At 28.4% G+C, this 26,786-nt stretch overlaps 1 protein-coding gene across 4 annotated transcripts in view; it reads left to right on the forward strand.

Moving 5' to 3' along the window:
* LOC127283475 (ELKS/Rab6-interacting/CAST family member 1) overlaps window positions 1-22,004 on the forward strand; it is a 57,633-nt gene extending 35,629 nt beyond the window's left edge. For 2 of the 4 annotated variants that reach the window (XM_051308386.1, XM_051308387.1), the window contains 17 exons: window positions 2,127-2,294; window positions 2,541-2,708; window positions 4,748-5,011; window positions 6,258-6,647; window positions 6,773-7,075; window positions 7,164-7,316; window positions 7,615-7,803; window positions 8,144-8,283; window positions 8,497-10,681; window positions 11,943-12,200; window positions 12,317-12,504; window positions 12,628-12,682; window positions 13,408-14,601; window positions 14,671-14,831; window positions 14,915-15,062; window positions 15,140-15,297; window positions 15,357-22,004. In XM_051308386.1, coding sequence (XP_051164343.1) covers window positions 2,127-2,294; window positions 2,541-2,708; window positions 4,748-5,011; window positions 6,258-6,647; window positions 6,773-7,075; window positions 7,164-7,316; window positions 7,615-7,803; window positions 8,144-8,283; window positions 8,497-10,681; window positions 11,943-12,200; window positions 12,317-12,504; window positions 12,628-12,682; window positions 13,408-14,601; window positions 14,671-14,831; window positions 14,915-15,062; window positions 15,140-15,297; window positions 15,357-15,429 — 6,195 coding nt within the window. In that variant the 3' untranslated portion in view covers window positions 15,430-22,004. Of the gene's footprint in view, window positions 1-2,126; window positions 2,295-2,540; window positions 2,709-4,747; window positions 5,012-6,257; window positions 6,648-6,772; window positions 7,076-7,163; window positions 7,317-7,614; window positions 7,804-8,143; window positions 8,284-8,496; window positions 10,682-11,942; window positions 12,201-12,316; window positions 12,505-12,627; window positions 12,683-12,905; window positions 14,602-14,670; window positions 14,832-14,914; window positions 15,063-15,139; window positions 15,298-15,356 lie in introns of those variants that run through there. The other 2 variants (XM_051308388.1, XM_051308389.1) reach the window with 1 other exon arrangement.
* The last annotated feature ends 4,782 nt before the right edge of the window (window positions 22,005-26,786 follow it).

Here is a 26,786-nt window from a genome sequence, read left to right on the forward strand (position 1 = left end):
TTATCTTCGGACATTCAAGACGTATTGATTAATTAATTCAAAATGATTTTTTAAACAATTCTTTGTCAATAAATATATTTTTCTTTAAAACTTATTTTGCTTGACGACAGATTTTATAATTTATATTGTTCATATATTGTAATTATTTAATTATAATTATAATTTTTTTTGCTTCATTGTCGATTTTGAGCCAAGAGCAATTTGCTTCAAGACTGACTTTAAATTTAAAATTAAAAATTTTTTTTAACTGTTGAAAAATTGAGTTTGAAGATAAATTTTAGGCGAGGACAATAATTGAAAAAAAGGATCCTCGATTTCAATAATTATATCTGTGTGTGGTGGACGATCGACGAAATTTTGAGAACGACATTCGAGAAAGTTCGTGATCTGGTAGCGTCGGTCCAAAATTGGAAGCACGTACAATTATATAAACATCTCTCCTCGATAATTAATTATAATTATTACCTATTTTTTTCAACAAAAAAAATTTAATTCTTGAGAAGAAAAGTTATATAATGTGCTTTCTAATTCTAGATGTTTTATATATATATAGTTTAGATCTAGTTTGTACACAAACCTCGCTTTTTTGCGATGCAACATCTCAAAAAAAAAAAAATTTTTTTTTTAGAGGCATGATTTTTTTTGTATAGGCAAAAAGAAACTAGGAAATGAAAGAAATAGAAATTTTGTATTCCTTTTTTTGGTTTCACTTTGTCCTTGAGAATTTGCATCGGACCCACACATATACACACACACGCTTCCAAAACAAATAATGATATTAGATCGAACAGAAATAAAATATGTAGGGTACAAGAGAGACACTCTCCTTTTAAAATCCTGACACTATTTTGAACATATTTTTTATAAATATGACACCAATTGTTTTTCTACATAAGCAAAAACACGTATTTATATTATATAATTATACCTATAATTACCAACTACCCTATCTATCTACCTGCAATACAGAAACACTGTTGTTTCGATGGTCTGTCGCTGCATGCTGCGATCCCCTGCCCGAGTATGCGGACCTTGCATATAATATTTTATTTTACTATTCAAAAATTATTTCTAATATTTAAAATCGTTTTTTCTTTTCAATTCTGACTTGATTCTATTCAAATATAATTCTATTCAATTCTGATTCAATTCTGATTTAATGGTAAGTTTTATGCAACTTTTTGGTATGATTCAATTAACATTAACAGTCTGACTAAAACTGATTTGTACTACTGTTATAATTACAAGAATTCTGTAAACTTTGCCTAACTAAAACTGACTTTTACTACTGAGATTAAATGTAAATAAAGAATATGTCTTGTCTGAGTAAACTTTGCTTTTACTACTGAGGTTTATATAAAATAGTTTATTCTTTGTTTGACTGGAACTCACTTGCACTACTGAAACAAAAATTACAATTTCAACGTTTTGCATAGTAAAAACTTTCGTTTACTACTTTAATGCAATTTTTAAAAAAATTAGCCGTCTGACTAAAATTCGCTTAAACTACTACTGTCTGATCGAAATTTACCTGTACTACTGGGATTTACATGACAAGAATTCACCAAATTATGTCCGACCGAAACTTTCCTATACTACTGCAACAATTATTAAAATAGTACACCAGTCTAACTAGAATATACTTGTTCTACTGATTTTTAATTTCAAAATTTCGGAACATTCTCTGTCTGACTGATACTCAGTTTTTCTACTAATATAAAAATAGTACTAATTCCACCATTATTATTATTTTTTTTTTTTGAATCAATTTGAATCAGTTGCAAAGTTTCAATTAAATTAACAAATTTTTCAAAAACCCAATTAAACTTTCAATTTTAAATTAGAATAATAAGAAAAAGAATGAATTATTATTTGAAGAGATGATGTGTCAGATATAAATGAGAAAAAAAAATTTTCGGCAAAAATAAAGAATATTTTGTTTGTTTTGGGAGGAAAAAATTTGTTTGTTTTATTTAATTGAGGGATTGAAGGGGAAAAAAAATAAATGAGTCGCTAGATTGTCGACATACTCGGGCTAGGTGAAAAGAAGACCACGAGCTCTTTACTGTCCCTCGGCTGCCGGAACAAGAGACTGATTTTTCCTGGACGGCGGCTCTTTTTCGCAGCTTGATGAACTTAGAACAGAAGTGCAGCGTCGGGACCAGGAACTTTTAGGGATGTCTGCCAAAATGAGGACCTTGGAGGAACAACATCAGGACTATCAGAGACACATAGCCGTCCTTAAAGAATCTCTTTGTGCTAAGGAGGAACATTACAATATGCTCCAGGCGGATGTAAGATATAAGCAACATTTTTTTTATTTCAAAAAATTATAATTTTATCTTTTATAAAATTAGTTTACAACTTCAAGAAAATGTTGCAAAATTTTTATTAATAGAAAACTTATGTCAAATTTATTTCAGAAAATAAGTTTTAGTTTTTTTAGAAGAAGTAATTTTCAAAAAATTAATAAAAAAATTAAAACTAAAAATTTTGAAATCTAAATTAATATATAAATTATTATAAATTTTTTTCTCTAGGTGGAAGAAATGAGACAACGACTAGAGGAAAAAAATCGTCTAATCGAGAAGAAAACACAGCAGGCAATGCAAGCGCAACAAGAGAGAAATCGTTTCAACACAGAATTAACTGAACTCAAGGATCACATGGATATCAAGGATCGTAAAATTAACGTTCTTCAACGCAAGGTGAGTTTATTTTTTAAATTTACAATATTTATTTACCCGCATGAGATAAATGAAAAATAAAAAGGATTTTAAATTAATCCTTCTTTTTTTCTTCTATAATTTTTATTATCTTTTATTTTTTTTTTAAATTTCTCTTTACATCTGATTCTTTTCTTCTTTATACAAAAATTGAATGTGATTTTATTTTGTTTGTTGTTGAATTTCTCAATTCTTTATAAATGCTTTTTTCCACTATAAACAATATACATACAATGGGCATTCAGATTTTTTTACGCTTCTTTTATCACCATTATTTTTTCCTATATATACATACCCCCATTGAAATATAGAAACAATATAATTGGACGATAACAAAAACTGGAAAATTATTATATTTTAGTCCAGAGTTATTTTATATGCTGTATATATTTTTGTGATATAGTTTAATTTTAGTGCTTGGTATAATGATAAATTTCTTAAATAAATAAATAAAATGGAAAAATATTGTTGTATATTTTTTTACATTTTGTAAGCAACTTTTAAGTAGGTATAGTTGCGATAAAAGAATATATGACAAATGATGTCAGTATTTTCTCATTAATGAGATAAATATTTCATTCGATGAGATATTTAATATTTAACTTAACGAAATCTTTTTAAAGACTCTCTTCAACTTAATAAGCACTTAGAAAAGATTACAATTTTGATAACCACTCTTATGTTTATATATAAGGTTTATCTCCGTCTAATTCTAAGTTTATAATTTAAGTTTATTATTTACAAGAATAAACTTATTATTTATAATTTATTAGGCTTATTTTATAATTCATAGTTTATAATTTTAGCGATGTATGTGTATAATTTATTTATTATATTTGCATTATATATATTATATATTTATTATATTATTATATTTTGTATAATTTCCTAGATTATTAAGATATGTATGTATATTATTTTTACCTGTATTTATGCTTAATGAATGTTTATTATAATTGTGCCATTTATTTAGCATAGATATTTTTAAAAAATGATTTATTTTTTAGTAATTTATTTGTAAATTGTATTTTAGTTTTTAAAATTAGTTTTAAGTTTCCTCAGTTGTTCTCGTTACTTAGGTAACTATATTCTTTTTTTAATAATATTTCATTATATTTTATTATGTTTTATATATTTTATTATTTTCTATTATATTCTATTATATTTCATTATACTATACTCCCGCAATTGTAAAATTTTTCATCTACAAAAATAATTAAAATATTTTTACTCTCTTCTATTTTTAAAATACATTGTAAATTATTTCATTGTTGAAATCTTATAATAAATTTTTCCCCGTTTTGCAATATATATTTATAATTTTATCCACAATTCCCGTTTTTATCTTAATTCAATTTCATTTATATTACATTGAATTTTTTAATATTTCTAATTTTTAAATTTAATCGAAACACACTGAAATAACTTTTAAAGTATAATTAAAGTTAAAAACTGGAAAATAATACGTTAAGAGTGATTTAGAAAAAAAAGATATCAATAATAAAGAATTATTAAAAAAACAAGTAAGTATGTGTAGTTTAAATTTTAATTCAGCTCTTTTTTCTCTCTTTTTAAAGAGCATTTTAAAAAATTTTCCGCTTTTTTAATCCAAAAAAAACTAATTCGTCGTTAATTTCCACTTCTTTTTTTTTAACAACAAGCTTGTAATTAACACTAAATAAAATTGGACCAATTTAAGAGTAATTCAAAACTCTCTATTCGTTCTGGACAATTTCATTTTATGGTAACATGTTATAGTCACGTTTAATTCATTACTAAATATACTAACAACATTTTCAAATTTAACCGCATAAAGAGCTTTTTAATGAGAAAAATAATTTTTTAATTTAAAAAAATCACTTTTTAAAAAAAAATTCATTTTTATTTCTTTCAAAAAACGAACAGAAATATAAATATTTTCTCTGTGTGAAAAAAAAACTAACAAAAAATTTTTTTTATGATCAATTTTTTTGGACAATAATTTTTATAATAAATTTTTTTTTTTTTTAATGATTCAATAGATTGAGAATTTGGAAGATTTACTAAAAGAAAAGGACAATCAAGTGGACATGGCACGAGCACGTTTGACGGCAATGCAAGCGCATCATTGCAGTAGTGAAGGTGCATTAAGTAGTCTCGAAGAAGCAATTGGTGACAAAGAAAAGCAAATGGCTCAATTGCGAGAACAGAGAGATCGCGCTGAACAAGAGAAACAAGAGGAACGAGAACTCCATGAACGTGAAATTGCCGAGTATAAAATGAAAATCCACGCTCTTGAATCAGAGGCTCGTATATACATAGATATATATAATAATAATAATAATTTCAAAACTAATTCAATTTATACTGGTGCAAAATGAATTCCAAAACTTTCCTTAGTCTCAAATTAATTCAGTATCTATCTCTCTTCGTTGCATAAAGTGAACAAACATTTCTCAAAAACTTTATATCTAAAGTTTCTCACGAACAAAATATTTGTCCACTTCATTTTTTTCCCATCATTTATTCTATTTTTATTTTATTTAATAAGTTAATATTTTTATAATATTATAAAAAAAAATTTTGTTATATTAATTTATGTACCTACCAAAATTATTTTTTTTTATGAAATATTTTTTTTATATTTTTTATAAAAATTTTTGTTTATATTTTTCCTTTTATTCAAGTCAATAGTTATAAAAATAATATGAGAAAATATTTTCATTTTCTTTTTTCTGGAGGTATAGCGCGTCTGTATCAAGACAATCAATTATTTATTAAAATCCAGTAGCTTGAGTTTGAATACCTCATATAAACTAAGATCACTTTTTTTTCCTAAGAATAAACTGAATATCATACCCGTGTCAAGATATATTAGTAAATGCTCTTCTTGAATATTTTATTATTGACCCATTTTTTTAAAAGATGCAACAAAAAAAAGTATCCTTTTTAAAGTACACAGTCGAGAAGAGCTGCGAGAGATACTGAAATTAGATTTGAATTCAACTGATTTTATAAATAAAAGAATTTTTTCATCTACGTTACAAGATTACAAAAAGTCAAGTTACTCTTTTAATATGCATAGATTCAACAATGTTTATTAATTTTTTGACACATTTCATGAAAATTAAAGACATTAAATTTATTTCGAGAAAATATTGAAAATTTACTTAAATACAAATTTTTAACAAGAAAACTAAATTTAAATATATAAATTAAAAATGTAGTAAAAACTGTTTAAGTGAGACGCTTCGTTTTCCATATTTTCGTGTTGCAATTTTATGAAAGTTTCCAAAACACATTCTCAGAAATATTCCAACTGTAGAGACCAGGTCCAACTTAATCAGGTTTGACTGCATAAGAAAAAATCGTTAATTTAATAACTAGTAAATTCAATCATTCGAATTGGTATTCACCTTCAATTTGTGGTTTTAATTAATTAATTACTAATTCATTTTTAATTCATAAACTATTGATTTCGAGTAATGTTGTGAATAATTAAAATGTAATTTGATATAATTGTGAAAAGAAAAAAAAAATTTTGCTGATCAGGTGGAGAAACTTGGTGCTCGTTTAGAGAGAGCTTTAGCAGAGAAGGATCGTCTCGAGGCAAAATTAGAAAGTTCACAATCTGAATTGGGTAAAAGTAAAGCTGAGCTTGATAAGGCAGCATCTGAAGTTGGACGCAGCGGTGCAGATTGGGAGGCTGCCAAACAAAAATTGACAAGACTGGAGCTTGAGAATGAAAGGCTGAGGCATGACATCGACAGGTCACAGTCCAGTTTTGGCAGAAATACAATCAACTCCTCGCAGGAAATGGATAGAGTTCAAGAGCGTGCTGAAAAAGCGTCCACTGATCTCAGAAGAGCTCAGGCTGAACTCAGAGTCACTCAGGCCGATAATGAGAGGGCCAGATCTGAAGCTGCTGCTCTTCAAGAGAAGGTGATTTTCTATAGATTATTTTTATTCACCTGTTACTTAATTAATAATTTTTTAATTTATTTACTATTTCGAGATTGCTAATTACGAATCATTATAATGTAATTTCTCTTTTTTCTCTCAATTAGGTGGAGAAGAGTCAAGGTGAAGTCTATCGACTCAAGGCAAGACTGGAGAATGCCCAGACTGAACAAGAAAGCCTTCGCGACGAGTACGACCGGGCACAGGCAACTGTAGCTCGGTTGCACTCCGAGCGTGATAAGGCTGTGGGTGAGCTTGAAAAAGCTCAGGAAGAACTTGAGCGGACTCAAGCTACCCTGGGCAAAGCTCAACTTCAACAAGATAAAATACAAAATCTCCTTGACAAAACTCAAAGCGAAGTTGACAAACTCCAAGAGAAATTGGACAAGTCCCAAACGGAAATTCGAAGGGTAAGAAAATGTCTTCTTTTACTTGTTAAAAATAATGGAAAATAAGAATTTTATTATCAAAAAGAAATAAAAAAAAATGTTTTCTCAGATGCAAATGGAGAGAGAAAAACAAAACTATGACTTTGAGAATGTTCAAAGTCAGTTGGATAAATCTCTTGGTCAGGCAACGCGAATGCAAAAAGAACGAGAAACAATTCAATTGGAAGTTGAACGTCTTCAGGATAAATACGAAAAAGCTCAGGTATTGATTATTTTTAAAAATAAACATTAAAATACATTAATAAATTACAAACAATACATTTTTTCACAATTTTTCAAGAAATGGAAAGGAAAAAAGATTTAGATTTTATATTTTTTAGAGTGCTTTTTTCCAGTCTTAGAAAGTAGGATTTACAACAAAAAAAAATGATAAAAAATAAATTAAATTCTTATGAAAATCTGTAAGAAGATGATAGATTTTCAAGCGATACTTGCGCTAAACGAGAGTTAACATTTATATCTATATGGGTTTATCGTACATAAAATATTTTTCACGGCAGATTATTATGCAACGACTACAAAAGGAGCGAGATAACTTCCAAGAGGAAATGGAAAAACTGCATGAACGACTGGAATTCCAACAAAGCCAGACTGCAAAATTGCAGCGGGATAAGGAAAATGCTTTGTCGGAGCTAGAGTTAGTGAAAGACCGATGGGAAAAGACTCATACATCTCATCAAAAAATATGCGTATGTAATGAAGCATCAAATGTTGAAAGATAAAAAAGTTGAAAACACTATTTAGTTACTCCACTTGTAATTTCTGTTACTATTAAACATTTTTTTTTATTTTTATATCTAAAATTTTAGTAATCCGTTTCTAGACTTCATTCACTAAGATTTTTATAATAATAATTATTATTATAGTAAAGTTGTTTTTACAAAACATCTTTTTCTTTTTTAAGTATAGCTTGAAAGTACTTTTGATTGTTTAATTGATATTTTTAAATAAATTAACTTAGAAAATAAAGAATTTTCCTTGTTCTATTGTAAAATGTAAAACTATAATGCAATTGATTTCTATTCGCAGCTTGAAAGAGACGATGCTTTAACGGAAATTGAAATCTTGAAAGACAAGATGGAGAAAATTCAGTATTCTCTGAACAAAGCTCACGAGGAACGAGAAAGCAGCAATAAAGAATGTGAAAAATTAATGGAGAAATATGACAGGCAAGTATTTAATTTGTTTTTCTTTATTATTATTTACAGTTAATGTTTTGATAATTTTTCAATGAAATCTTACGTTAAATTGCTTAATGTGATTTTTATAAAATAAGTTTTTACTTTCTTAGTTGAAAAAACACAGACTTATTTAATTATTAATTTTCTAATATAAAAATAAAATTAGCTTAATGAAGATGAAAAAATGAAATTTGTTTGTAGATCGCAGAGTGAGTCGTACCGACTGCAAAATCGAATCGACGTTCTCGAAGCGGACAAGGATCGTTTGGAATTGGAAGCGGAGAAACAACAGATGCTGGGTTCAAAGAGCAGAGAAGAGGCGCGTAAGGCGCAAGAGGAATTGGCACGCATTCAGGAGATGTACGACAGAGCAGCACTTCAACTTGGCAGAACCAAGGAACATGAGGAGAAATCCAAGGAGGATCTCGATCGTTTGACAGTTGATTTAGAAATGGTTCGCGAGAGGTACGAGAAATCGCAAATTGAGATGCGTCGTTTGCAAAATGAGCGTGAGAAACTTGTCGCTGACAACGAGAGGATAAGCTTTGAGCTTGAGCGAGCACAATCGCAATTGCACAAGGCTCAGGCGGCCACTGAGAAGACACAAGAGGAACTCGCACGGATGCAACTTGAATTGGAGAAAATGTACGAGAAACACGATCGACAACAGGCGGAAGTTCGTAAGGCGCAAGCTGAGGCTGAGAGATTACGAGCTGATGCCGAGAGTTCACGTGACGAGAGCGAGAGGTACGCGGCACGTTTTGGAAAATATCAGGAGAACACCGAACGTCAGAAGGACGAGTACGAGCGAGCGAAGCTGGATAATGAGAGGCTGCGAGATCGGCTTGAGAAGACAGTGGCGGAGCTCGATAGAGCGCGAAAGGCAGAGCAGGAAGCCTCAAGATTGCGAGCCGATTTGGAAAGGGAGCAAGGCGTTCGAGGTAAATACCAATACGAGCATGAGAAGTGGCAGAGCGAGGGTGGTAAACTCCAGCAGGATCTGGAAAGGACCAAGGAGCGTCTGGAAGCGCGTGATAACGAGCTCAAACGATCGCAGTCGACAATTGCTGATCTCGAGACGAAATTGCACGAGTCACAATTGCAGCTCGATAGATGCCGTGAGGAGGCAAATAAAGTGCGTCAAGCGGAGGAAAAGAATCGTGCCGAAATCGAACGTGCTAGAATTGAGGCCGAGAAGATCAAGGATCGCTATGATAAGATGAAGGTACGAGCTGACGCACTCGAGGCCGATAATGAGAAACTTCGAGTTGAGATCGTCCGTTTGGAGAGGCTTATGCAAACCGAGGGGAAAACAAGATCAGAGAGTGCAAGTATCGAGGTGGAGAGGCTGAGGGCGAGTCTCGATAAGGCCATCACCGCTAGGGATCAAGTCGAGCTTGAGGCTGGTCGTCTTGCTAAAGAATTGGAGAAATCACAAATGCATATCAAGAAATTCCAGGAGGCAGGTGAAGTCGCCAAGAAGGAACTCGAGAGATTGAACAGTGAAGTGAATCTTTCGCGAGAGGAGAGAGATGCCCTGAGACAGGAGTTGAGGAAAAGTCAGCAACATCATCAAATGGCTGGCAATGAGGAGATTGCACGTCTTCAGCATGATCTTCAGCTGGCGCAGAGGGATCGCGACAAACTCGCGGCAATTCACGAAAATCGTGAGAAACACGCCGAGAAGGTTGAAAAAGCTAAAGAGAAATTGGAAGCCGAAGCAAAACAGTTGCAGGTCGAGAGGGATCAATTAGTCATTCAATTGGAGAAGTCCCAAGATATGTTGATGAATTTCCGGCAGGAATTAAACACGAGCGAGGCCGAGGGTGAGAAACAACGGGAGGAGGTGATCAGACTTCAGCAACAGGTTCAGCAATTGCAGCAGCTGCAGCAGAGAGCGCAATCACAAACTCCGGATCGAGCTGCACAGGAGGCGATGGAGGCTCAACTTCGTGAGGTTCATCGTCTAACACAGCAGGTTCAGACTCTCACCCAAAATCAGAATAAGGAGAGGCAACGCGCCGAAATGGCAGAGAAGACTATACAGGAGCTTCAGAAGCAACTCGCTGCCGCAGCATCGGGAACTCCTGCGTCCAAGGAGCAAATTGAACAATGGCGGAAGATGTGCGAGACAGAAAAGCAGAGGGCTGACACTGCTGAGAAGAGGGTGCAGACAATGGAGAGGCAGTTACACGCTCATCAACAACAAATTCAACAGATGCAGGCGAATCTTCATCAGAATCAAAATCAACAAAATGGATCTGAAGCTGCGAGATTGCGAAAGGAATTGGATCGTGCGCGAGAGGAAGTTCAGCAAGCGACAGTTGAACGTGAACGATTCCAGGCACAAATTGAGATGTTGTGTCAGGAGCTGCAGAAAAATCAGGTTAGCAGGCCACTCTCGTCCTTGATGTCCTGCGAAGATGCTGTTACCAAATTAGAGCTCAATGATTGCCCAGCACGCTCACATTATATAATTAAATTGATGCACCAATTTTTTACGCACCTCTCACTTCGCCACTTTTTTACTTTCGTCAAACAAGAGATCATCTATTCGAATATATTATCATCTTATCATTATTTTTCTGCATAATCGACGTCTTTATTATTTTTACGCAATTCATTTATTTATCTGTCATGATTGTTCGTCGAATCTTGATGTTGTTACAGTTTAGCTTTCACTGTAATTCAAGTCTTGCAAAGGAAAGTGTTCTGCTTTAACTTTCATGTTTTTATTTTCTTTATAATTTTAATTTTCTTTAACTGAGACCTAGCAGTGAATGGATTCGACTTGCCTGAAAAATAAGTCAATACAATTTTTAATTTAAACTCAATTATAATTACAATTATAAAAAATAATTTAATAATTATAAATTCAAATTATGTAATTAAATAACTTTTTATTCAAAAAATTATTTTACACGTAAAATTATTTCTACAAAAATTTTTTTTTTAAATGAATAGCAGTCTCTGTAAGAAACGTTTTCATCATAAATCAAAGAGGATTTTATCGGAACTTTTATATTCATCGAAGATTTTGTAACCGTCTAAGAATTATAAATAGAGTCTGTCGACAATTTTCATGAAAATTTCATATCCCTCCCTCCGTTTATGAAAGTTATATTGGGATCACTGTTTCTTGCAAGACTTTAAATTGTCAGTGTCAGAATGTCACGCGTGAAACATTATTTTGTATTATCGATTTACTGCATCAAGACCCCCACGAAAGCATGCACTGCTTCAGTGCACCTGCGTCGTGCCTTAGATTCTATTAAACATATATAACTATATTTGTATCGTTATATCGCTTATGGTTTATTTTGTATTTCACAAATATATCACTCAAATAGGCATCATTACATGTATATATATATTTTATGAATAGTAACATGCAATGTATTTTTTATTATTACTTTGTAAATTCAAAATTGCATTATAGCTTAAAATAATGCATCATTTTTACTGTTTGCATGTTTTTTCTTACTTTCTTCATTTCAACTATATTCATTTTTCTTTTGAAAATTCATTGGAAAAAATATAGAGAAAGTTTGGTGACTTCAAAAGAGATTTGAATGATAATTGTCTATTTTGTTTAATTTCTAATGAAGTTGTGTAATTTTGTTTTCATTGATGATTTTCTGGTTTAGGTGGATCTTCACGAAGCAAACAAGAAACTTCAAGCATCACCCGCGAAAGCTGGCGGCGATACTAATCAGCAACAAAAGCAATTGGAGGATCAGAAACGTCAAGTGGAAGAACAAAAGAAGCACATGGATGAGAAAGCAAGAATGGTCGATCAAAAAGCAAGAACGATAGAAGAAAAAGAGAGATCTCTTCAGAATCTCGATCAGGAATTAAAGAAACGAAAGGCCAAAATGGACCAACTTGAACAACAGTTGCAAAAGGCAATTTTAAAATTTTCTTTCCTTTTTTCCCTTTAGAAGAATGATAATCTTTTAATTCTTTTAATTAAATTATTACCTCCTTATTAGGGAAATTATATATTTCAAATTTATTACAGAGCGGAGGTTCACCAGACAAAAGAATGGTGGAATTGCAAAGAACATTGGAAAATGCAGAAAAAGACTTGGAAAAGGCGAGAGAAGAAGCCGGAAGAAGTTCTGCAGAAACGGAGAGATTATTGCAATTGATGCAAATGACTCAAGAGGAGCAGAACGCAAAGGAGAAACAAATTAGAGATCTTCAAGAGTGAGTGTTTTTGAAAATTAAATAAAACTTAATTTCATCCAAGTAAAATTATCCCATAAATTGAATTATAAATGAATGCAACCCATTAATTATAAGAACTAATTAAATCTCTGCCTTATTTAGAGCACTGAAAGCTGCACAAGCCAAATTAAAAGCGACAGCCGCTCAGCAACAAGAGGTCAGTGAAAGATTTTCAGAAATAATTAATTTTCTTTTTTTGACAATTCACTAACTCTTCTCTTTTCAATTTTTCACGCTTCTCCCTGGATACTCAACAATGCGCAATCGTAAATAAAAACTATCTTTACTAAAAATTACTTGCAAATTACTAATTTTAATAATCTAACTTACAAATTGCTACTAATTCAACAAATTCTGTGTTAATGAATGGAAATAAATAGGCTGGACCTGCCGGATTCTTAAAAAGCTTCTTCTAAGGTCCATTTTGGTTGGAGACTATTTCTCCTTTAATTTCAGTACAATTTGCATATTTAAGCGAGATTATAACGTATATATAACGAACAACTGATTGACACAATAATTATTTTACGTGATTGCTACATTGACCATTATTGACCGTACTTAAACGATAGAATTAACCAAGTTTTAACGTAAAAAAAAGAAAAATAACGACAACAATAATATTAACTACTACCGGATTAATATGTATATACGTGTGTAGATAAAATATATCGAAAAAAATGTTTAAAAAAAATTGAAGAAGCAGTTCAAGTAGGTCGTAAAAAGACCCAAAGGACACGTATACGTTCGTATCCATTCAAAGACACTCTCTGTGACATGTTTGCCTTGTCAGAAGTATAAATCTCCTCTTTGAGTCTTTTTTTAAAAAATATTTTTATTATTCAATTGCTTCTTTTATTTTGTGACAAACTGCTGACTTAGACCCCATACGCGAGGAATCTTCTTGACCAATCGGGATCCAGTGATGGAAAATCGGATGGACGAGAAACCTGGAAGCGTGATATTGAAACGAAAAATCGCAAAATTCTTCAACTTGAACGCGACATGACGCTGATGAAGAAATTACTTAAAAGACATTCTAATCCAGAAGGAATTCAAGAATTTGCCCTTGAACTTGATAAGAGGAAGTTCAGGATTGAGGAACTTGAAGATACTGTTGCTGAATTTCAGGATTTTCTCAAACACAATCCCGATGTGAAAGAACTTCATGATCTCAGGTGTGAATTGGCTGACAAGAGTCAAAGAATTCAAGAACTTGAGGATTGGATTCGAATGAATGGCGAGAGAGAAATAAAAATTGAACGCGAAAGAATTATGGAATTGGAGGAGATGGTGACGCATTTAGAAGATTATGTCAAGGAGCATAATGTTGATGTAATCAAACAAAAATTGAAAGATCGAGAAGATAGAATGGATCAATTACAAAAAAGAATAGACTTTCTTGAGAAGGAATCTATGAGAAATGAGAGAATCAAAATTCGTGATTATCAAGATTGTGGTACAATGATTGATAGAGATTTTCAATTTGATGATAGAAAATTGTTGGAAAGAGATCAAAATTTAATGGAAAGGGAGAAAATGATAAAGCAAAAAGATCAAAAACTATTGGAAAGAGAGCAAATGATTGTGGAGAAGGATCAAAAGTTGAAGGAGAGGGAGCAAAAAATGAAGGAAATGGAACACGCATTGTCGGAGAAAGACAACAAGATACAAGAATACGAACAGCAGGTGATTGAGTGGCAGGACAGACTGAATAAACTCAAAAAGGAAATGAATAAACTGGAAAAGGAATTAGAGGAATATGAGGCTGAAGATATAGGAGTTTTGAAGGAAGAGATCAAAGTAAGGGATGAGAAAGTGGCACAGTTGGAGGAAGAAATTGATTCACTGGAAAGAGCCTTTAATGAAAGAATTGATCTCGAGCAGATCGAAGCTCTCGTGGGTCTTGTCAAGGAAAAGGAGGAACGAGAAAAGGAATTGGAAACTGAACTTCGAGAGAAGAAGAGTAGAATCGAGGAACTCAGTGAGGCTCTCAAGGAAAGTGTTTTGATGACTGACGAAGGGGAGAAGAAATTAAAGAACGAAATCGAATACAAAAAAACAGCCATTGAGAAGGTGAACTTATTTGACTATTTGATAAATATTATAACAATATTAAAATTTGTTTAATAAAATCATTTTCAGATAGGGAAATTGGAGCAAAAGATCGCTTCAATCCAAACGGTTTCTGCCCTAAAGTGTCCTACATGCAGACCATTGTTGAATAAACTTCAAAAATCGGAGAAAAAACTAGAACGTCTTGCTGAAGAACGAACAACTCAGATGGAGGATTTACATCAAATGAAGTAATTATCTAAAATTTTTTGATACTGTTGTCTTATGAGTGAAAAAGTTATACTAAGTTAATATATTCACGATTTACACTTAGACGTGAGGCGTTAAAAGCAGCAGTTTCTGAGAAAGATGCACATTTGGCATTATTGGAGCTAACGGGTTTGAAAACCGCAACTCAGATCGAACAAGCGGAGAATCTTAAGGCAGAACGAAAGATGTTACTGGAGAAACTTAAAGAAGAGGCAAGTATCTTTCAAATACTGATACAGAAAATATGTTACCTTTGAGTTAAAAGTTAATTTCAATTATTGTTGAATAGGATGAGAGAAGTATCGAGTTAACAGCGGAATCGAGTAGTTCATCAACTCAATCGAAAAATGAGCCTGTTATCAGTCACAATCTTGACAATAGAAATCGTCCTGATAGTGAAGAAGTGTTCTTCAATAAAGAACAATTCCTGACGAAAGAGAAGATTGGGTATGTGTATTCATTGTTTGTGTTATTATTAAATTTTTATGTCTACTTCTCTTTTTCAGAATGAAATCAATGAAGAAAGCAGTTCGAAAAACAACAAGTACATATTCCGAGAGGGCAAAGGAAAGCAGATAAGTAGACAACATTAAGAATTGGTTCCTTCGATGTTGTCATATGTGCACTCGCAATTCTAGAATAAAAATCTAGATCATTTCTAGAGTCTAGAAGCTCTTTAACTTCTGTTTGTGGTGTATTTCTATCATAAAGCGACCATTCTTTTCACGCTTTATCCTTGATCATCTTCATCAACATTCTGATCAACATCATCAATATCATCCGCAACATTATCATCATTATGCAATCGCCATTCTATCTCATCAATTCGGCTTTCTGTGGCCGATAAGAAGTTCAAAGGCGGTAACCGATTGGACCTCTTGAAGAAAACCCGAAGACTAATTCAGCCTGAGAAATATAGACAAAACAAATTTTAGAATTCCATAGAATATGGTCTTCTAATTTATTATTTCTCGAGACTGAATTCATTCAGTCTCAATTTTTCTTTTCTTTTTAAGTCGAGTGCTTATTCTTCCAAAGTGTTCGATTAATTCAAGCTCATTGAGCGTGAAAGTCTTTTTTAGAAACTTAAGAACAGTGATAACCGCGAAAGTGTAGAGTCCTTCTTGAGAATTGTTGTTTTTTCTTTTTGTTTTCTTATTTCATCGAGGAGGATTTCCTAAACGCGTTCTTTTTGACCATTGAAGAAACTCTTTTCAAATAAGAAAAGCAGGGATAACTCTCACCATTTAACAATTTACAGTTGTAGCCTAACTGATTAATATTCAATTACTTCTAAATAATAATAATAATAATACTCTGCCTATATTTCTGAATGTCTTACTTGACACTGGGCCAAAAATAATAAAAACGCGAGAGTGTTATTTTGACCTTCAATGATTATATAGATGTAGACTTGATTAGAAGCTCTAGCTCTATAAAGACGAGGAGAAATGATCTTTCCATCAGCTATTAAATACAATTACTTTTCGAGAAAAGTAATTTTTGGAAATTGAAATTATTTTCCAATATAACTGACGGATCGAACAGGTTTAAAAAAAAGAATAACCCATGAAACTTTGAGAATCACCTGCAATCAGCGTGATACAAATCAATATCTCCCCGAAGAAGCTAATTGCAAATTCCATTCCTTTTTTGCATTGTCTCAGAGTTTTCCAAAAACGAAAAAAAAGTAATTTAGTTTAGCAGAAAATTTAAATTAAGCAAGATCGTGATCTTGTACAGTTTTTTTTCATTTGGATTTCTCGTCACGGGTCCAAAGGTCGTCATTGTATAGAGTACGATTTAGTACTACAGTTAAAGATATTGAAGAGATAATCTAATGTGTAAGCAAATAAAATTTGTAAAATACGGAGCGGGAAAAAAGTTTAGGGAGTTATAGAAAAGGGGGATTGTTAGAAGAAGAAAAAAAAGTAATAAAGAGAGTGAGGGAAAAATTGTCAAAATGGACGAAGAGACGCAAAGAGAGAATGAAGAAAAGATAAAGGACTGACAATGAAAAGCAATTTTTTTTGGGCTCAGGTGCTGAATCGTTTTTATGATGACAATAATAACCATTCGTACGCATCTCGCGTCGCTATGAACTCGGATAATTTCTTCTTTTCAACAATTAGATCTGAAAAAATTTTTTGACAATTTAAATAAAATTAAATAATTAAGAATCTAAGAAAACTAAAATTTATCTAAATGCAAAATTACTTTTGTGATGAGAGTGTAAAAATTTTTTAAATTAAAAAAATCAAACTTGAATCCCAAAGAAATTTATTTCTAAAAATATTAAAACTAAAAAAAAACTTTAATTCTTAAAACAAGAAGAAATGAAAAGAATATTATCCGAGTTACTTGATCTTTTGTAAATATTTCAATGAGTCTCTCAGTTCTTCGTCCAATTCCAAATCCCTTGTGTTAGAAATATTATTATTGATGCAATTCGAATTGATATTTATTATGAAAGAAATAAAAAAATGAAAAGAAATAATATTTGAAAATCGTATCTAATGGCGTGTTATTTATCCATATTAAAAAAAAAAAGTGTAATGAAGTAGCAAAGAAATCGTTAGAATTGAAAATCGAATTCTTGTATAAAGTCATTATTGAAAATGTGTTTTAAAAAAGAAAAGAAAAAGAGTCAATGTATCCAACAGAGTTAATCGCTATATAAAAAAATGTATAATAGAGTGTTAAGAAATTATCTAACTCGTTGCTTAATAAAACCTTTAATCTTTATTTTAATGTCCACGTGAAAAAAATAATATAGGCTGTTATATTTCTAGTCTTTAATAGTCTCAGGTTTTTATATAAGTTAAGAAAATATGATGCACCAATCAATATAAAAATATAATTGTTTATAGTATAATTAAATTCTCAAAAAAAATTTTATAGAATAAAAAAAGAATATTTATAGAAAAGAAAAATCTATACAACTTCTTCATTGCAGAACAATTAGTTTATTCTATAAAAATAAATTCTATTATAGAGAATTATAATCTTAGTTAATGAGAAATTTTATTATTGATAGTTTATAGATACGTCAACGTCTATCAAAAACAATGGATCAAAATAGATTAAATAATTTTTCCCTTGTTCTTCTTCTTTACAACAGAGAAAAGATAATTTCCAACGCTCTATGTATAGTAGAATATGAATAAATGTTTTTTTTTTTAAGAAAGAAAGAAGAGGAATCAGGTGTAGAATATATTTAAGAAAAAGAGCCGCCTCTTTGCTGATCTTCGATGTTACCCCGAGTTATGAGTCGCGAATTTAAAAAAAGCTTTTATCAGCGAAAGTTCGACGTTATCTCCTCGTGTACGGAAATTAGGTCCGATGTGCGGAGATGCAAGCCTGTTAGACTATAGAAAAAGAAGAATATGTGTGTAAATTTAGTTAGCTAGAATGGAGAGACTGAAAGATGCTATGATTATAAATGGAATTATAAAAATGAATGCTTTTCAATGCATCTGAATGTTCAAAATAGATTTTGATTGAGAGAATTTAAAAACGGATGCTGCATTCTGTTAAACTGTTTCCAAAACTGATCTGTTACATCCCTAAAAATGCATTCTTGAAAATTAAACTGATATGCTGTATCCTTAAAAAAAAATTTTCAAAAATTTTGAACAAATGCTACATTATAATTGAATGCTATGTATGTATTAGGGAAAAAATGCTAAATGTTAAGGTTTGCTTAGAAAAGTTACAATAAACCAAATATCTAATAAAAATATCTGTAAGAGATATAAAAAAATGAGAAAAAGAAAATAAAATGCGATTTGAAATTGAACGGTGACAACGGGTTGTGCAGGACATTAGTTAACGTGCCACCGTCATATCAAGCCTATATCATCGTGTTACGTCGTGTATTTAAGAAAATTAATATTATATCGTTAACGAATAAAAAAACATTGTTAATGGAGTATGCCTGTTTTGAAAGTGTGTAATGGATTTATCACTTCGTTCATAGTTGAATCTCAATGTAAGTTTACGAATAAAAAAAAACAGACACATACATTGTCATATAGACATTTTTCTCTTTATATATATATAAGGAATTGTTGAAAATTAACAGAGAAAAATGAAATAGAATACGCACACATTTTCTATAATTTCTGTTAAAGAAAACATGGACAGAGATTTTTAATAGCATATTTGATTTTATATCAAAATTATTTTTTTTTAATTAACGAAATTCATCGAACAACTTTGATAACATTATCATCGGTTTAAGAATTCTGTTTTGCTTTTTTGGGTAAATATTTCTCAATTGACATAATATAATTTTACAACCAAATATGAAATTAAAAAATCGATTCATCTGAGAAAAAATTGAGATACCTCTACGAGCGAGGATGAAAAAATCCGAACGTTAAAAAATCGAATTTCTTGTTGACCTATAGATTCTACTTTATTATTTTATTATTATTGTGCTATAGCCAATTCAGAGTTTCAAAATACACCATGTTATAGATGAAATCTATTCGAGTAGCTTAAACAAAAAAAACGACCGATTCTACGTCCGCTGCAATTCTCTTTCTGTATACAATATAATTACCACCGTTTTACAAAACAAAAATAATAAATTACATACAATATACATATACATACATATATAAATATAAAAAAAAATTCACTCACACAGGCCAACAAGGTTTTTCCATATACATATATACATATAAATATATAAATAAATATTGATTCTCTATTTATCGTGCACCGAATTGCGTGTAAAATCCTCAAGAGAGAGAGGCTGTCTCGATTATTTTTCGACTCGACTATTTAGTATGTTTACGAATGTTTTTTATCTGAAATAATTACTAAGAAATCAAATGGACTGATCAGGGATTCACGGCCCGGAAGCTTTTTATGCTGAATCGCAAATTACATTTAAAAAATTTTAAAAAAGTGCTTTTCTCCTGCTTCTTGTCCTTCACCATATTAAACAAAAAGAAAAAAAAATCCCTAAGCAAATTAATGTACGTGGGAGATATTCATCATACTGAAAAATAATTAGACTGCTTGTTTAAAATTTTCATTTATTTTTTAATTAATTATTTTCATTATTATTATTAAAAATTCAATAAGAAAATTTCTAAATTTTTTTATTTCATTCTTTAGATAACAAGAAAATTATTTTCTTATGACAAAAAAAATTGCCTGAACCAAAAATTTTTTTGTTATTTTAATAAAATTTTGATTAATTTAATTTTGTTGCCTTAATTAAAAACTAAAAAAATTATTAAAAAAGTTTTCAATTTTATTAAAATTATTTTATTCAATCAAAAACTAATGAATGTTTATTTAAACAAGCAGTCAAATGAATATTAAAATATTTCTAATTAAACATATATAATAAATTATATAAATAATATATATCCCAGGCCGAGGATCCGTGTTTAATCCTTAAAAAAACGACTTGGCTCCCCGCCCCCTTTTTTTATTCTTCAATTTCTACGTGTTACTGCTATAAGGTAAGACCGTAAGTACTCGAGTGACATGCATACAACTTATATTGTAATAAGGACGTAAGACAACTTATTTCACTCGCGTGTATATATCTAAAAAAACGAGAATTAAAAAAAAATATTCGCCTATTCCTAAACAACACTTTATAGGATAAAAAAAATTTGGGGAGAGAAAGAGCGAGAGAGTGAGAAAAATTGAAAACTGATTTTAAAGATTTGAGTCACAGTGAGAAAGGATGAAGAAAATAAGGAGAATAAAAAAAATTATATAGAATATAAATCATTAAAATCTAAGCTAAAAAATAAGCTAAAAAAAATAAATAAAAATTTTATTGAAGTATATTGTTGCAACTGCCATGCTGTGTGCCATTATATCTAAACAAGTCACATTTGTCGTAAATGAAAAAGGAAAAAAAAATTTAACAAAAAATATATACGCGTCTCGTCTATCTGAACTTCTAATACATTATTATGTTATATTCCCTGAATACATTTTGCTCGAAGTAGTGCTTCGAAAGACAGGTCGGTTTTTATATTCTCATCTGGTTCATATATATATATTATAAATATTATATTAATATAATTCGATTTTACTAATTGGATGTTATGAGATTCAAGGTTGTGATCAAGTGTCATATATATACTAGAAATCCACCTGTCGATCGAGACGTTCATTCAACTGGTTAGGACATTTTTAGAAAAAAAAGAAACTGTTCCACGTATTCAATTAACATTTTTTATTTTATAAAAAGCATTTTCGAAATTTAATTTTTTTATAAAATTATTAATTTTATTTAAAATTTGTTGAAACGGTGAAAAATTATTGTTGTTACATAGTCAATTTGTAAACCGCTTTAAAAATACATTATTGTTAAAAATAAATTTTTTCTTTTCTATAAAATTACTTTTTTTTGTATATCTTATTATATTTTTACGAAAAAAAAATATAAATGTAAACAATAGTTTTTTTTTCTATTCATTAAGTACAATGTGAACTTTGCATATATATAAAATAATTATAATATTTTGTACGTATAAAAAATGATTTAAAAGAAAAAGAATGTTGAAAACGAAAAATTTCTATAAGAAAAATTTAATTAGAATAAAAAGAAGAATACGTGAGAATATTGTAATATTTCACAAAATAAAAATGTGACAAGAATTAATTTTATGGAGGATACCTTCTCGTATCGAAATTTATACATTAAATTATTAAAAAAAAATTTGTAGTTAAAGAAATTCCAAGTTCAAATTTTCTATATTGCAAAAATTTATACTTTTGCATTAAAAAATAAACTTGTTATTAATTTGAGTAATTTTAGAAATAATTTTTGTTTTTTTACGTCAAATTAATTGGAGTTAATTTAATTAATTAGTTAATTAATTGGAAATTTTTATACGGGAACGTATTCGTTAAACTTGAGAAAAATTGGAACTTCACTGATAGCGATGACAGTCCACAGTTAAATGGCGGCGGGTTGTGTGAATTATTTATGCAAAACAACACAAAAAAAATGAGGCGTTGATCCATCATAGATTCAAGCACAATAAGGACTAGTAGGGCCAGGCACAATAAAATTTGGCCGACACATTGTAGGCAGCGATCTGTTAGAGCGACAAGTCATATAAATACCTATATAGCGAGAATATTAAATAAACACATATTGTCTATTGTCAGTCTTGTGTCTTTTTATTTAAAAATTTCCATCATTTTCCTTAAATTTCAATTATCTCTTTTATTTTTAAATAACTAATTTTCGGTTGCAATTTTTTTTCAGAAAAATTTTATTTATAAAATTTGGTGTTTTAATAAATGTTGATTTCTGATAAATTAAATTTTTAAAAAGACCAAATAAAAAAAAAATTTCAAAAATTGACGTAGTTTTTACATTATTCGTGAATCAAATATTATTTATCATTGGATACACAAATCAAATATTTGCATTACAACATTATCATAACTTGAAATATTGAATTTCAATTATTATTATTATAATTAAATTCGGCGTAGGTATATATTATCTGCTTGAACTAAATTATAATATAAATTATTTAGAATATTATTAAAAAATAAAATTTGCTGATTAAAATATAAATAAATAAACAAATTAATTAATTAATTTAATTATTTATTAATTAATATTAAAATAATATAAATATTAAATAATAAATATACTAAATAATAAAAATATTAATATATAAATTAAACATTATTATAATATAATAAATTGTTCTTAAAAATTATTGTATAATTATGACAAAAAAAATATGTCATTGGAATAACAAGGAAATTTTAATTTTTCAATCAATATTATTTTCGATTTTATTGTAGCGTAATCATTTTATAGTGTATTGACAGAACAAAGAAGTGTACACTGTACAATGAACAATTATCGAATATTATTTACATTTTACAGGCGTATTTATAATTTTTAGCCTTATAATGATATTGATCATACAATTTTGACACAATATATACGCAAAGAGGTGAAGTTTTTTAAATTACTATTTACAAATAGTTAAATAATCAAATCATTAAAAACGATCAAATCCAGAGATGAATTAATAGATATCAAGAAATTTCTATTTGAAATATTTTATTAGAAAATAAAATTTCTGCCATCGAATTTATAGAGTGATGAGAGACACCAACAGGAAATATTCAATTAGAATTTATAAAAAAACATAAAAAAATTAATTAATTTATTTATTTTTTAAAAATAAATTTTAATAAAAAAAATATATCAATGTTTTATAAAATAATAATTGTTTTGAAAAATTCACCTCTATATGTATATATGTAAAATCATTGAAAATGTACATTTGGTTACATGTAATTTTTTATCAGATATTAGTTATGTTATGCCAGAAAATAATCGTCTCTCTACTGTTTTAATCCACTTTTATTATTTTTTTTTCGAAATGACAAGTGGAACATTTTATTTATACATACGAGATTTCTAATTACATTGGCCGAAAAATATTCATTTTAAATTATCACATTTATTATTAAGGCCTACTTTCTCTTTACATCGTACGTTTTTCTGTTAATTTCCTCGTATTTTGTTGATAATTTCATTTTATGACAATAAAGTGAATTGTTACTAAATATTTAAAATAACTCGGCTCGGAAAAATTAATTTTTACAATTATACAAAATATCGCACCTAAAATTATAATTTATAGTTATATATAATTATTTATAATTCATATTTATATAATTATATATAATTACAATATATTTGTACAATAAAGATAATATTTTAATTATTAATTGATTCGTTGTAATTTTTATAATAACTGAATAATATTGCATAAAATGTAATAATATCAACAAAATTAGATTGACATTTTTTGGCTAAAAATTGTCTTGACAGAAAATATGATTTCTTTTTTTTATTACAATTTCTTTCTACATTTTGTTAACTTCAAACTATTTTTGCATTTTTTTTCTATATTATATACGGGAAGCTAGTGAACATAACAGGATAGTTATTTATTTTTTATGTTTCGTTTGTGCATATGGACATTTTTTCAAAGAAACGAGAAAGCATTCTTATTACAATTAATATTATTATATTTTTGTGTTACCTAGTTTTTTTTTGTTGATAGAGTGTAAAAAGTAGTAAATACATTAGGATATTATAGAGTCAAAATATGTTATATAGATTTGTATACATTATTTTCATCTGTAAAGAGAAAAATAAAATAGATGTACTATTTTTAGTGCACAAATATGTAATTTTTTGATTTTATAATTACAATTTAGATTATTTTTTAAATAAAAAGAAAATAATACATATATTAAATTTTTTCTCTTTTCATATTTTTTTTTTTTGATATTGATAATCATTAATTAATTACATGTTGTAGCTTCCTTTTAATAGAGAGCATAGAAATAGTATAACAAAATATATGAAATATTTATAAAACGAGTTTATATTGTTAATTATAAAATTCATATTTATTTTTTTCATTTTTTAATTTTGAGGAGATATTGAGCTCGAATATAAGTAAATAAAATTCCCTACATTTTTTTAGTAATAACGATAAAAAAAACTTCCTCTATGAGAAAGCAATAAATTATTTTAATTAAAATATGATTTTCATAATTAACAATACAGAAAATTGAATAAACACCATTTCGTGCAAGGCTAAAGCCGTGTCTTATCACATACTTTTTTTTATTTTTATTAAATTTGTTTCAATATTTACAGTCACTCAATGACACTTAAATTACTCATCATTTTTTATTTGATAAATTTAATTTTGTAGCTCATGGCATATGTTTAAATTTTATATTGTTATTTAATTCGAGTTTTTCTGAGCCCCTTAATTGCTATACGAAAATTTCCGTTAAAATTTTTTTTTCTCATTTTTATTACTATAAATTTTTTTTCCTGGCACATAATTATTCTCAATCCGCGATAGAGATATAATTATAATTTAATCAAAATTACCTTATATTTTTTTTATATATTCTTATATATCTATATAATTACAATTTTCGTTATTTTCTATACAAATATTGGACGTTGGTTGCGTTCAACTTTTTTTTAAAAAAACAGTGCTGTGCACATTTCCTATCAACATTTTTATAGACAATTTGTTTTCAATCAATTTCACTCGTAAATTAAAAAAAATGTATTTTATGATATTATAAAATTATTGTTAAAACGAAGTTTAAAATGCTTTTTTAGATTTTTCATTCAAATGGTCAAGTGCATATAAAACTTATTGACATAGTCTATGTAAAAACTATCAAGAAAAATATTTATACTTTAAAGATTTTTTTTATTTAATTTATTTTTTAAATTACCAAAAAAAATATTTCTGTTTATTTAGATAAATAATAATTTTTTAATTAAATATCGTTTTACATTTTTCAAATACAATTTAAAAAATTGTTTGAAAAATATAATTATTATTTAATATATAAATAAATCATTTAATAAAAAATTCATATAAAACTGAATATAAAAATTAATCTGAAAATTTTGTAATTTTGTAAATCTTTGAAGTAAAAAACTTTTTCCTGTACAGTTGAACTAATATTATACATATGGATTATATTAATATTTTGAAAGCTTGAATTCATCTAAACCCATCACAGCAGTAAATATACATATATAATCTATGATATGGAATGATATGAAAATTCGATAATAGGAAGAGTACCAAGTTTTTGTACAAAAAATTTGTCAAATCTCTGTCCTAAAAAAGTGGTTAATTAATTTTAATATAATCATTAGAGTTACTTAGAAATCTTATTATTATATATACTTGAGTCGATGATAAATATATATATATATACATATATATATATATATATATATATATATATATATATATATATATATATATTGTTATTATTATTAACAAGAGGAAGTTTCAATTTTGTGCTTTCTTTAGAAAATAATTTACGTTTTTGTCGAAAAAATATTTTTTTCAAATTAAACAATAATATTACTCCTCCTCGAAAACATTTACGTTCTTTAATTACAATTGTTAAAATATAAAAAAAATAAATATAACAATGCAATTTTTTTTCGAACAATAATTTCGATTAAAATTTTTTTTTATATAAGAAATTGATGATATTTGATATGAGATCATTTTTCATTGTTATTGGATTTAAAAAAATGTTTTAAAAAAACGAAAGTCGAAAATGAAATTACGTTCCCTGAATTTTAATGTGATATTAAATTTAATGATCGATGAACCATTAATTTTCAAAACTATTTATTATTAACATAAACATTATAAAATAACCTTGAGATCTTTTTTTATTAAATATTAATTTCATATTTAAATAATTAATTAATTATTTTCCAAAAAAAATGTTGTTAGTTAATTTTTTTCAAAGACTGCCCTTTGTTTAAGTAAAGAAATAAAATTGATAGTTATATATTGTATAGCATTTTATAAATGTCAGTCAAATATGTGATAAATTAAAAAATATAAATTGCGGGCAGTGAGAAAACTGCGTGTAATTGATTTTTTTTTTTTAAAAACAAAAAAATCTCTTTTTCCAGTCTAATGGTTTTTTTCCATTCCGTGCGATATAGGAATTCGGGATGGGAAAAATTTCGATCTTCGGCAGTGACAAATTGGCTCTCAATATACATATGCAACAAAATATTTTTAAAAATATCGAAAATTGTATATTCCAAAAATGATATATATAGTAATTGAATAAATATATGGCAAAGAACAACTTTTGTCAATATTAGAAATTTAACATTTGTAATAGAATTGATAGTTTTTTCAACAATACTTTCAATAAAAGTTTTTTTTATTAATTTGTCGTGATTCATAATTTTTTTTTGAATAAACTAACACAGAAAATTAAAAGGCATTAAAATAAGCTGCAACGCTTATTATTTTAATCCAATTTTACTTATTTTAATACCAAAATGGATTAAAATAAGCAAAATTGGATTAAAATAATAAGCGTTG

This window comes from Leptopilina boulardi, unplaced genomic scaffold (genome assembly GCF_019393585.1).
Source record: "Leptopilina boulardi isolate dan_hultmark-lab unplaced genomic scaffold, ZJU_Lbou_2.1 LbouV2_31, whole genome shotgun sequence".
Lineage (NCBI taxonomy): Eukaryota > Metazoa > Arthropoda > Insecta > Hymenoptera > Figitidae > Leptopilina > Leptopilina boulardi.